The sequence below is a fragment of the Fusarium mangiferae genome, assembly GCF_900044065.1.
Source record: "Fusarium mangiferae strain MRC7560 genome assembly, contig: FMAN_scaffold023, whole genome shotgun sequence".
In the NCBI taxonomy this organism is placed as follows: domain Eukaryota; kingdom Fungi; phylum Ascomycota; class Sordariomycetes; order Hypocreales; family Nectriaceae; genus Fusarium; species Fusarium mangiferae.
The window spans coordinates 310,645-323,069 of NW_024573943.1; the positions used below are offsets into that span (position 1 = coordinate 310,645).

Here is a 12,425-nt window from a genome sequence, read left to right on the forward strand (position 1 = left end):
GTTAAAATGTCTTTGAGCAAATCCATAACTATGTGCAATTGAACCCCGCCAGTCTTGGCAGTTCCCACAGCAGAATTTACAGTCATCCGCTGTGCTGCAGCTAGGACGCACCTACATATTACCGCCGTAGTAGCTGTTGGTGGAGATATGGGTCCTCCACCTACCAATGCAAGGACAGCCTACGACTGATCATCTCACATTCTGACGGATAAATCGCCGACTGGTTCGTTGATCCACTTCCGGTGTAACCTCCATAGTCAGAACATAAGTTGTAGGTTCCCCGCATCGACTGTCCGAAGTTCTTCAGAGGAGTTACTTTTCAAAGCATCGAGAAACCTTCATTCACTACTCTCCCCAAATATCCTTTCTCTCGCAGTAATCATGTTGCGTCAAATCCACCTGGATAAAGGTTGGAAATTCAAGCAAGCCAGTTCTCTCAACGATGCCGCTGCTTCGTCCTTCCTACCTGTCGCTCAATTCCCAACTGTCGCTCATATTGATCTTTTGCATCATGAGTTGATCCCCGATCCCTACATCGACATCAATGAACTAAAGTGCCTTTGGGTCAATGATGCCGACTGGACATATCGTACCGAGGAGATTTCCCCGCTCGATCTAAAATCGACTGAAAAGGCAGAGCTTGTTTTTGAGGGTCTTGATACAGTGGTTGACGTGTATCTGAATGGTTCGCATATCTTGTTCAGCAATAATATGCATAGGTCTCATCGCATCGATGTCACCGACATGCTGCGGGGCAGAGGGAAACCATCTGTTCTTGAGCTCCGGTTCAGAGCTGCTCCAGCATATGGTCGTTCTGAACGGGAGCGTATTGGATACAAGACTACCAAGTTTGGAAGAGGTGTCAACTTTGGCGGCTCTGAGAGGCTCTTCGTCAGGAAGGCTCAGTATCATTGGGGTTGGGACTGGGGACCAGCCGTCAACACTAGTGGTCCTTGGAAGCCCATATTCTTGGAGCTCTATGAGTCGCGCATCATTGATCTCAGGGTCACACAGAATGTTGCTCCAGATCTCTCTTCTGTGGACATCAAAGTTAAAGCCCAATTGGAGGGTCACGAGAGTATCAATGAGGTTAAGGTTCAGTTACTGGACGTTGAAACAGGGGCCATCGTAGTTGATGATAAAGCATTGAAATCGACGAAGGGAGCCCTATCCTTCACGATCAAACTCAACAAGCCAAAGCTATGGTACCCGTTCTTGTATGGAGAACAGAACCTCTATCTCCTTCAAGTCAGCATTCCCAATCATACTGTGAGCAGGCAGCTGGGCATCAGAAGACTGCGTCTGCTACAGCATCCACTCAAAGACCAGCCAGGCACTTCATTCATCTTTGAAGTCAACAAAATTCGTCTCTTCAGCGGCGGCTCATGTTGGATTCCTGCGGACTTCATGCTACCGCGAGTGTCAAAGGGTACCTACGAGAAATGGATCACTCTTGCTAAAGCAGGCAACCAGTCCATGATTCGTGTCTGGGGCGGCGGGATTGTTGAGAGCGACAACTTTTATGACATATGCGACCGTGAAGGCATCATGGTCTGGCAAGACTTCCTATACGCATGCGGAAACTACCCAGCCTCGCCAGACTTCGTTGCCAATGTCAAGATCGAAGCGGAACAGCAAGTGCAGCGTGTTGGCCACCATCCCTCTCTTGTCTTGTGGTGCGGAAACAATGAGGATTACATGTGCGCAGACGGAGATCGGTGCTGGGAGGTTGACTACAGTGACACTACTGGTCCATGGGACAAGACCACATTTCCAGCACGCGAGATCTACGAACGCACTCTCCCCTCCGTCATCAAAGCATCGGGAACTGATGTCCCATATTGGATTAGTTCTCCTTATGGTGGAAGCTACTCCAACGACACAACGGTTGGTGACACGCACTGCTGGGATGTGTGGCATGGCAAGATGTCACCATACCAGGACTACAAAGCCTACATGTCCCGTTTCATCTCGGAATTTGGCTTCGAGTCAGCTCCCAGTATCCAGACTCTTCACCGAGCTATCACGTCTCCTCAGGAGCGTCATGCACAGTCGAGAACTTTCGACGTCCACGATAAAGGCCCTGGTCATCAAAGACGGTACCCGATGTACATGGGCGAGAACTATCGGTTCCGCATGAATCCTCTCGAAGACTTTGTGTACTGCACACAGTTTCTCCAAGCTGAAGCGATGGCATATGCTTATAACTGTTGGCGCCGTGAGTTCCGTGGACCTGGAGAGGAGAATTGCGGTGGCGTTTTGGTCTGGCAGCTAAACGATATCTGGCCTGGTATCAGTTGGGCCCTGGTTGATGTCGACATGAATCCCAAACCTGCATACTACATCACTAAGCGAGCATTGGACAAGGTGGTTGTGGGGATGGAACGCGTCGTCACGGAGAAGCCACCTTATATCACCACTGGCTATCTGGATAAGAAGCACAAGGTCGACGTTTGGGCTGTCAATGGACATTTGCATGAGATAAGAGTCACCCTGGAGGTCAAGGCATTTGATATCCAAAGCGGAAAAGCAGTCCGATGGAAAGATGCTGTCACGTCAAAGGAACATGTCCTCAAAGGAAACCGTTCAACCGAGCTTATGGCTGGACTGAAGATTCCAAATCCAGATGAGACGGTCTTGGTTGCATACATACGAGACGTCTCATCTGGAGAACAACTCGCCAGATGGGTGAGCTGGCCAGAGCCTCTCAAGTATGTGCACATGTCTCCTGATCTCAAGGTCACGACGGAAATAGTGGATGATGGATCCGCAGTCGTTGTAAGAGCCAATGCACCGGCCAAAGGAGTTGTGTTGAGTGCATCCGACAGTGAGGCCAAGAATCTGGTCTTTGACAATAACTTCATCGATCTGGTACCAGACGAGGAAGTGAGAGTCGGGGTGACTGGCCTCTCGGGTGATGGTGTTGACGTTAGGTTTCTTTATGACTGGGAACTCGAACCGGGATTTAAGCTGTGATACTGCCTTAATAAGATATATTATTGGCCTCTAGTGAGGCTTACCAGGGAGCTATGATAATAGAAGCCTAACCGCTAAGGTTGAAACTAGCTGCTGGTTTGCGAGTCTTTGGCTCCCAGACCCGGTGAGCCTATTCATGTGTTATAGTACATTCTGAACCAGCCACGATTCAGTCTAGACAGGCTGCATTAAATCCAGGAATTTGCGACCCTCGACAAAAATGCTCCACTAGACCGCCGGATTTCCGATGACCCGGCCATGCGTTTATCCTATTCTGGGGGCTGACTGTCAGGCTGTGATGGCCCGGTGCCCATGTTGGTAACTCGCTACCGATTGTGATTGGCAGTGTGTTGGCGGGGGATGGTTGAAAAGCCAAGATAAGCAGGTCATCCTCCTCTACCCCTCACAAGTTGCTTTTTCTCGTCTGACTTTCTTTTTCAGCATTCAATCGGCAAATTGTTCTCCTCTCGCTACGATCACGTCTCTGCGCGCGAACATGACACTGTGCAGTCTTTGCAGGACAATCCCCTTTGATAAACTCCCTACGGTTCCCCGGGATATTAAAGATGGATATATGACCGGGAATCCTTATATCCAACACTTCTACAGCTGGCCTCCGGAGGATAAAGGTTTCTTGCATTACCAAAGCCTGGATGCTCTACAGAGATCCGCATCAGAATTGCATTGCCCTCTCTGCAATCTTATTCTAGATCAGGTGCTTTTGTGCCAAGCAGAACTTGAAAAGCTCAAGCCGGGTTGGGAACTGAATAGAGCACATGAGTATGCGTGGCCGCTCTGGGAGTTCTGGCTCATTAAACCTGCCTCTGGGAGAGATGGCTTTTGGGTTATGACATTCACGGATGAACTGGGATTCAAAGATGAAGTAAGAAGACGTGAGGCAAGACTGGTTGCAGCCGTTGGTCTCTGCGTCGAAAATGGTAGGTTTAACCAATACAACCAAAGGGATAGCATTGATATTATTAGGTGACCCACTGGAGGGCGTTATCCCCGGTCGCCCAGTTGAAATACAAAGAGGAACGCCTACAGCACTTGGTAGAGTGTGCAATTGGCTTAAGGACTGTGATAAACACCCTCACTGCAGTCCAACACAGGATTTCTTGCCAACTCGCGTTATCGATGTTGGAAAGGAATTCAACAGTCCTTACGTTAGGCTACGCGAAACCCAGAAATACGATGCGGGACGATATGTGGCCTTGAGGTATCTGAGTCCATGATCTTAAGACCTATTAAAGATTTATGCTGATACATAGTGTACAGCTATTGTTGGGGAGAAATGCCACAATTTACTACTACTAGGTCTACGCTTCAGGACCGAAAGGATGGTATCCTGGTATCTAGTCTACCAAAAACGCATCAAGATGCCATTCAGATTACCCAAAGGCTTGGGGTGAGATATCTGTGGATAGATAGCATTTGTATATGCCAAGGCGATAAGGAAGACTGGGAACGAGAATCAGCAAAGATGCTTTCAGTCTATGCTAACTCATATCTAACTATCGCAGCATCTAATGGCAAAGATAGTCATGAAGGATTGTTTAACGAGATATCAGCGAGAAAATACGTTCAGATTGATCTCGTGTTAGGAAATCTTCAAGGTCAAGCTTTGGCCTTCAGCCTTCCTCTCCAAGAAGAGAGTTTCAGCACCGGGTGCTTGATGAAAGACAATCGTCCAACCTTTCCCCTATTTGTGGACTATATAACTTTGCCTAAAGAACCTCTCTCCAGACGCGCTTGGACTTTACAGGAGCGTGTTTTATCTCATAGAACTCTCCACTACAGCAGTCAGCAAATGCTATTCGAATGCAACGAAGCATTTCGCGGAGAGGACGGCTTGTTCTTTCAAGCTAGATTCGACACTATACATCAAAAGGGGAGCGAAAGAGATGCTGCAGCGATTGATCATGAAAGCGAGCATTCCATTTACAAAGACGCGTTATTGAAGTCGTGGTATAGACTGGTTCAGCTGTATGGACAACGACATCTCTCAGTACCAGCGGACAAACTTCCTGCTATATCAGGCCTTGCCAGCATCTTTGCAGAGCGGTTGGGTGACCAGTACCTAGCTGGGCTTTGGCGATCTGACCTCGTGGTGGGGCTGTGCTGGCAAGGTTTGAAACACGGGCGCAGACGCGTGAGAGAGTACAGGGCTCCTTCTTGGTCGTGGGCATCAGTAGATGGGCATATTTCATTGGGCTTTCCACTTGCTTATAACATATTGGCGACGATCATGGATGCTGAAGTTAGGCTCAAAGGCGCAAATCCCTATGGCGAGGTCCTGGAAGGAAAGATTGAGATCTTTGCGCCGATGGAACGTCTGTGTCCGGTTCGAGGAGAATCAAAGCAGCCGGCTGAGTTTGAATTGCGGACGGAAAACGCTCGGACTGTACGTACAATGTGCTGCTTCGACTCCATTGAGTTCTCTGAAGTTCTTTTCAAGGAGGCAGGTGGAATACCTGAGAATGTTCAAGGGAGAGAGTTTTTTGCTTTACTTCTTATAGAGCTAGCAGGCATAAGAGATGAAAATCTCCCATTCTTGGGTTTGGTTGTTGAAAGGATTCAGGGAAAGGAAGAGTATCAGAGGGTCGGGAACTTTAGGACTTCTCGAAAAGCATTAAGAAAAGAGACTAAAGGGAGAGAAAAGGGTCAAGGTCAGTTAATAACCCTTATATAAGCATTAAGCACATATCAGGCAAAGTGGGAACAAACAAGACTGAGAACTCAAATCGGGATTTTTGGTGTGATACTACCTCATTAGGGTACATTACAGCGTATCTATTACATCGGCTAATTATACTGAATTATTGCAACTGGCTGGTTAGAGTAGCTGAGAGCTTAAATCAGCCGAGAGAACTTAGTTCTTACTTAATCCTTACCTAGTGCAGTGTTCTGCCTGCTAATTGCAAATTCCGTGGCTAGGGAGGCTCAGCAATTAACATATATTTTTTTAGTAAATTCCTATATGAGAAATCAATTTTTACTTCTTTTCATGCCCTGGCAAGTTTGAAAGATACTGGTCATATAACTCTTCCCAAGTCATACCAACCCACTTTGCCATCTCTTCAGCTCCTTTCCCCATCCAGACACCATGAAAAGGAGATATTTCCAACTGGATGGCTGCACCTTTAAGAATCAGGTATTGCATGAGAATTGCGGCCTCTCTACTAGTATTCTTAGAAGCAAGGTGTAGGGCAGTGAGTCCGGTTCCGTTTGCATCCCGGGGAAATTCCATAGAAGCACCTAAAGCGATAAGTTCCTGGGATAAGAGTAGAGAGCAACTGGACTTTGCAACGTTTGTGAGCAAAAGTCCCAAAGAGCGGGTGCTAAACTGGTTCCCCAGCCTTCTCAAGGTATGTTTTACCCTGGCCTCCTTCATGGGGTTGTTCTTAATGTCGGTGAACAATGTACGATTGAAAATGAACTCTAACGTGACTCTTTCCCTGTTACTGGGCCCAGTTTTGACAGTAGGCGGCAAGGTTGTAAGATAATCCTCCCATAGAGCATATATCTCCTCTGACTTGCTGGAAAGAGTGACCTTCATCATATCGACGCAGGCTTCTGGTTCGGTTTGAGGAATTGCCCATTTGGCAAAATCGACATCTTGGCTCTGAATAGCTAACTTGATGATTGATCCAGGTGCTTTAGGCCGATCTGTTGGCGCCAGAAGCTGCGTTAACACCAGAGATCCAGTCTTCGCTGCAAGCCTCCTGGCAGACTCGATGATACTGGGCCGGAGATTCTCCCCTGCTGGAGATGTTAACAGGCGTTGGACACCGTCAACGTCCCCTTCAAGGACTAAGGCTGGTAAGAACCGTTGAAGTTCAATGACGTCCATTTTATCGAAGTCACTAGCTCCCATTCGAAGCTCCTCTGGAGCAGGCAAGTGAACTTTGAGCCAATGTTCATCGCGTCGCGACTTTGTAGAAAATCCGAGGGTAGAAAAGTCGCAAATTGAGGACAAACATTTCCAAGGCTTTCCATGGTTTCTCATGTGCTCATTTAGTTCTCCAGGGGTCTTGAAACCCCGGAAACTATGTTCACAGAAGGCATAGGTGCATCGGAAGAAGTTAGAGCCGTAACTAGATCTCAGCAAAGACAGGGTCAAATTCTCGTTACGGTCCACGAGACTTGAGTGTTGTTGCTGGATTCGTAGTAACATTTTTGAAGTAGTCAGAGGATTGAAGTTGATCCATGTGTCACCTAAAGATATGTTAGCCTGTATTTATATCAAGGTTCATCAATGGTGACCTTACTATTGCCCCAATTCCAATCCAATCTTTTATCGTCAAGATAGAACCTCAAGGTCTCAAGTAACATTGAGAAGACTTTGGGAGAATCCTTCCGTAGTTCCGGGCATCTGAAAGGCGGTCCAGATTCATCAGTGGGTTGAATAAACGAATGGTTCTTTCCTTGCTGTAACATGATATCCAGAAACCTTACAAGGGTGCGAGAATAGTTGTGGCCGAGTGTTTGATATATCAATGTAGGCCAGTGATAGCATCCGTACTCAAAAAGTCGATACTTTCCGATGAGCATATTGCCCCGGATCTCGTCAATCTCCAAATCTGCGTCCATGAGTGTTAGATTCAGATAGGAAACAATGGTCCTGGCGAGCTCTTTCGTAGAGAAGTCCTTGTCGATAGAATCAGTGACGGTGCTGCTGAAAAGGTATCTAATAAAAGTTAAGACCTGTCGTTAAAAGCAGAAGATAAGTTTCAACGATACGCACTCATGAACTGTAAAGTGGACAAACTGCAGTTTCTCTTCCACAACCTCTATGATGGGGCCACACATTTTGACAAAGTTGAACTTATTAATAATTATCGGCACTTGTTTGACGTTTGCTCTAGTGCGAAATCTGACTGCAAGGGCTTGTTCCATCTCTGGCACCGTCATAGCCAGCGGAGCACAGCCGATCCAACCTAGAAGCCTTCGGCATTTAGAACGAAGCGTGTCATCAAGTGTATTGATTCGATGAAAAATGCGATGGTACCTTGGGGTATGTGTTAGTTACATCTTTATGGGCAACGTGCCTGGCAAACTTACGCGCCCTCGAGATCGTTTGGTAAGGCCTTGAGCTCGTCTCGGATCTCTTCGATAGTATTCATCTGTTCCAGGTTATCCAGAATAATCCGCGCATATAGAAACATTCCTAATCGAGATAGAGATGTTATTATGAAATTCTCAATTCTAGTAGATGTTGTGGCAGGGCTTACCATTTGCCTTGGCTAGTATTGGTGAAACTGATTGAAACAGCTCCTTTCTGACTGCTGGATCAAACCCCTGATCCGCCAGCCATCGTTCCCATCTTTTGTCGATGTAGGTTTGAATACTCTCCGAGTTCCTGTGATCGACCCGAATCGCCGTAACTCTATCTTGAAGGGCTGTAGCGATATCATCTTCAGCTCGGCTTGAAATCAATAGCCTCAGATCACTGCAATCCTTAGACAACTCATCGAACCGCTTCAACAGAATCTGGCGTTCATATTCGTCCATTTCATCGAGTCCATCAATGATGATGTGGGTGCGTCCAGCGGTAGTCAGGAACGTTTTGAGCAAGTCTAACACAAAGCTTGTATTACCCTGAAGCTCTCGTTCCTTTGAATCGAGTAAACGAGTTTGAAAGCTTTGATCATCTTCAGCAGCTTGAAAGAGAAGGGAATGTAGGATTGATAAGGCAGATTGGCTGCTTCTCATCTTGTATGATATAAACGCGAAAAGTGTCTGGTGATGTTCCCTAGTATGGTCAATGGCTGCCGCCGACAAATAGGTCTTACCTGCGCCAGGGATTCCCTGAAGCCAAAGCCATGTTGTGTTGTTGCTATTGGGGTCCATCCATTCGCCAAACTCCCGATCATCCATCAACCATGTCGCGCAGCCAGAGACACATCTGTTGCGAAACCAGTCCAGACGGCTGTCATACAACTCTGGCGATACTCTAGATCTGAGGGAGCGAAATCTTTGAAGCTGTTGGGAAGCTTCGGCTCGGCTTAGCTGCTCTGACGTGCGAGCTCGAGCTTCTCTTGCTTCTTGGATGTCGATAAATGTAACTTCATTCTTCATCAAAAGTGAGTGTTTTTCGAGATTATTGATAACGGGATCAATTTTCTTCAAGCAGTTGGGCCACAGGACTTCGAAAAACTGCATCCACCCTGTACATAAGAGGTTATCTTAGAACTTATCGTTTGCTAAAATTGAGAGAAACTCACTGGTTTTACGAAAAAAGTGGAAGAGAATAGCATAGAGTTCAAGTATGTCCTCATAATAAAGAGTCAAAGCTGACTTGACCGCATCGCTAGAATTGAATGTCTGTGCCATTCTGGCAAAGTGCGGAAGAGCATAGCCAACCCGTTCTAAGACATCGGCAACTTTGTCCAGAACAGAGCTGATCTGGTTAGACCAGTGCAATATGATCCTGATAGGGCCCCATATCAAAGCCAAGATATCCGGTTTTACTTGAACAAATACTTCAATTACGCTAGCGTACTCAGAGAGTCTGTCAAGAAAAGGCTTGATCTTCGCAAGGTGCCGGAGCTTGCCCTGCGGGGCAAGTTTGGATTGAATGTCATTGGTAAGCTTATAAACCTCTTCAATAGTTCCTGTAGTCAATATTTCGTCGTAAATGTTTGGATTCTCGACTTTGCTTCGGAAGGCTTGTCGCGCTTGTTCTAGTGCTTGCTGTGCTGGAGTACTGGTTGACATGGTTGGAATACTGAAACACTCATGAAGAGTGTGACGTTGAGGGGAGGAGAGAACATATTTATGGCGCATAGGTAGGGAAATAGCTGAAGGAAATCCCATCTGAGACATAAGCGCTAAGACTACAGCCATGCAGTATTGGTGTGTGATTGTGTCTCAGAGATAACCAACATGCATATAATGACCTAATCAGGCGAATCGGATCCCTGCATTCATGGACCTGAAACTGCGGCCACTCCATCTTCGTCTCGCCTGTTTTATCTCAATACCAATTAAATGATAATTATACTTTTACCATTGCGATCAGGCGTTGGCCAAAGACAGGCTTACTCAGGCATACAACGAGGTGGCGCGTCGCATCGTGCTAAGCCCTTATCTAGAATTGGCCGCTCCATAATTCTCTTCATTCCTCGTCACCTCTCATTCTCACGCCTCAGAATCACGCCACAGCCATGTCGTTGCCAAATCTCAAGAGGTCAAGTATAACCTTGAATGATTTCAGAGTTAAGAAAAGAGCAAGGCACGCCAGTGACGATGAGGGCATTGCAGCACAGGAGAGCTCTACTGTGCAACCGCTTGAGCCGGGCCACGTCAGAGCCAACCCTATACTACTCGACGATACATCTTCGCCGCTGCCGGAGATATTGGAAGACCATCGCCAGCCGCCTTATTCACAACATCCTAAGTCCGAGTACCAGGCTGAAACAGGACGGTCTCGCGTTGCAGCCGCTAGTGTAGCAAGAGCTTCAACTCCGCCAGAGGCATACGATATATGCTTTGGCATGGTATGACACGCCTGCCTGCTTTTGACCAAGGAAGCGTCAATTTAACTTTTTCTAGCTGATGGTAAAGGCCACATGCACACAAAATAATGAGCTACCTCAGGAATGCACACCCGTTGAAATTGATTTCGAGGGTAGGTTACTGAGGGTGCGAGAAGAAAATTCGAACCGACAAATCGCCCTGGTGGTATCCAACGCTCTCTCTAGACTTGTCAATGAGTTTTCTGTCACTCTGACGGCAAATATATGTGGGAAAAAGCCGCCGATTGTCTATACGTCCAACAAAAAAGGGCAAACAGCATCTGAAATGGATATCGTCAAGTTCTGCTCATTACGGGTTGTTGTATACGGTTTCCTTCTACAAAAAGACAACATATCGGCTATCCTTGCGCAGGAGGAATTGTTTCTCCAGCATCCAGGGAAGACTGAATTTGACAGGAATGTCAAGTACTTAAATCCTCATTATCTTCTGCCTCCAGGGCAAAACATGCTGGAGGTGGAGAGACTCACTACATACGAATGCTGTCTGAGATGGTCATCACATTCCCGAGAGCTGCAGACTTCCATGTCTGAGCATCAACAAAGCCAGATTCTTCAAATATTTAACACGGCCTCTCAGCCTAACTGTGACTTAGAGACGATCGAGACCAGTCCTAGATTGGTAACGAAGTTGAAGAGGTAGGCTTGAATGTCTAGGGCACACGAATATAACCAGAATTCAAGACATATAGGACATATACTGACAAACCTCTTGTAGTCACCAGGTCGAAGCTCTGGTCATGATGATAGAGAAAGAAGCAGGTATCTATGATAACGCAAAGTTCCCAGCCGTATGGGTACCGCATAAATCTCCGAAGGGGGATATCAGGTCAGTCATGGAATTGAAAGCTTAGCACCGCCTATATCTGGGACAAGTCTGCCTCTGTCTGAAGCCATGACTAAAAATGCATCTAAGCCGGTACCCCCGCCATCTGCCAAAGTCCAGGCACTTATCAGGAATATTACCAGAGCAGACAAGACACCGGGGAGCGGAGTGAAGCAACCAAAGAGGTATGTAGTTTCTGATTCCAGGAGCATGTGCCTTTCACTAAATCTATCAGTGTGGTTTTTAGTTTCTGGACTAAAATGCTCGATCTTGTTGGCCATGCGCTTAGTAGCCAAGGTTTCCGGTTCCAGAGGATTGATGGGCAGTCATCAATATCGCAACGCAAAATAGCATTAGAGACATTTGGAAGCGACCCTGAGTGCAGTGTCATGTTGGCGAGCATAGGAGCTGCTGGAGAAGGGTGCGGCCCAGATTACTCTTCTGTGAAATCCCTTGCTAATCGCTGTGTAGGATCGACCTCACCTCGGCCAGTGCAGTCCACATTGTTGAGCCCCACTGGAACCCTATGGCCGAGGCTCAGGCTGTGGACCGTGTACATCGGATTGGACAACAAAGGGATGTTGAGGTTATTAGGTATATTGCCAATGACTCGATTGAGCAGGTATTAGCTTGTCTTATAGCTAAAGGAAGCAAGGACTAACTCTGTTTTGTAGTATGTTCAATGGATGCAAAGGGACAAGCAACGGCTAATTGCAGAATCTCTTTCAATATCTGAGGAGAAACTTCAAGATGTCAATGAAGTCCGATGGAAGGTAGGTTGGTTCTTTTTATCTAGATTCAAGCACACTGACATACGTTTTAGAAACTTATAGAGTTTCTAGAATAAGTATCTTCAAGGACGGCGCTTTGCTTGGATTTAGTTCTTAGGTATAGAAACCTATTAATAAACTCAAGAGATACAATTGTTATTACCAATGCTGGAATTAACCTAGACTACTCATTGTTAAGGAAAGTCATCTAGCCTTATGGCTTCAAGCCACTTACTTACGTAGAAGATAAATCATCTTACTGGTATATGTACTTAAGGTTATAGGGTTAGAAATTATTTTCAATTTACCAAAATG

General features: G+C 46.5%; 4 protein-coding genes across 4 annotated transcripts; 3 read left to right on the forward strand and 1 right to left on the reverse strand.

Annotated features, from left to right (window-relative positions):
* Positions 1–381: 381 nt before the first annotated feature.
* FMAN_05216 (uncharacterized protein) lies at positions 382–2,976 on the forward strand (the record flags this gene model as incomplete). Its single annotated transcript, XM_041825780.1, has 1 exon — positions 382–2,976. The coding sequence occupies one exon, from the start codon at positions 382–384 to the stop codon at positions 2,974–2,976; it is 2,595 nt and encodes an 864-aa protein (XP_041691126.1).
* Positions 2,977–3,550: 574 nt separating this feature from the next.
* FMAN_05217 (uncharacterized protein) lies at positions 3,551–5,668 on the forward strand (the record flags this gene model as incomplete). The annotated part of the gene is made up of 3 exons (XM_041825781.1): positions 3,551–3,914; positions 3,961–4,195; positions 4,255–5,668. 3 exons carry the CDS (start codon positions 3,551–3,553, stop codon positions 5,666–5,668), a joined length of 2,013 nt encoding a protein of 670 aa, XP_041691127.1.
* Positions 5,669–5,971: 303 nt separating this feature from the next.
* FMAN_05218 (uncharacterized protein) lies at positions 5,972–9,696 on the reverse strand (the record flags this gene model as incomplete). Its single annotated transcript, XM_041825782.1, has 6 exons — positions 5,972–7,194; positions 7,248–7,666; positions 7,724–7,987; positions 8,041–8,146; positions 8,211–9,146; positions 9,204–9,696. 6 exons carry the CDS (start codon positions 9,694–9,696, stop codon positions 5,972–5,974), a joined length of 3,441 nt encoding a protein of 1,146 aa, XP_041691128.1.
* Positions 9,697–10,145: 449 nt separating this feature from the next.
* FMAN_05219 (uncharacterized protein) lies at positions 10,146–12,187 on the forward strand (the record flags this gene model as incomplete). The annotated part of the gene is made up of 8 exons (XM_041825783.1): positions 10,146–10,478; positions 10,534–11,153; positions 11,233–11,343; positions 11,391–11,525; positions 11,576–11,761; positions 11,812–11,962; positions 12,015–12,113; positions 12,164–12,187. 8 exons carry the CDS (start codon positions 10,146–10,148, stop codon positions 12,185–12,187), a joined length of 1,659 nt encoding a protein of 552 aa, XP_041691129.1.
* Between the last annotated feature and the right edge of the window lie 238 nt (positions 12,188–12,425).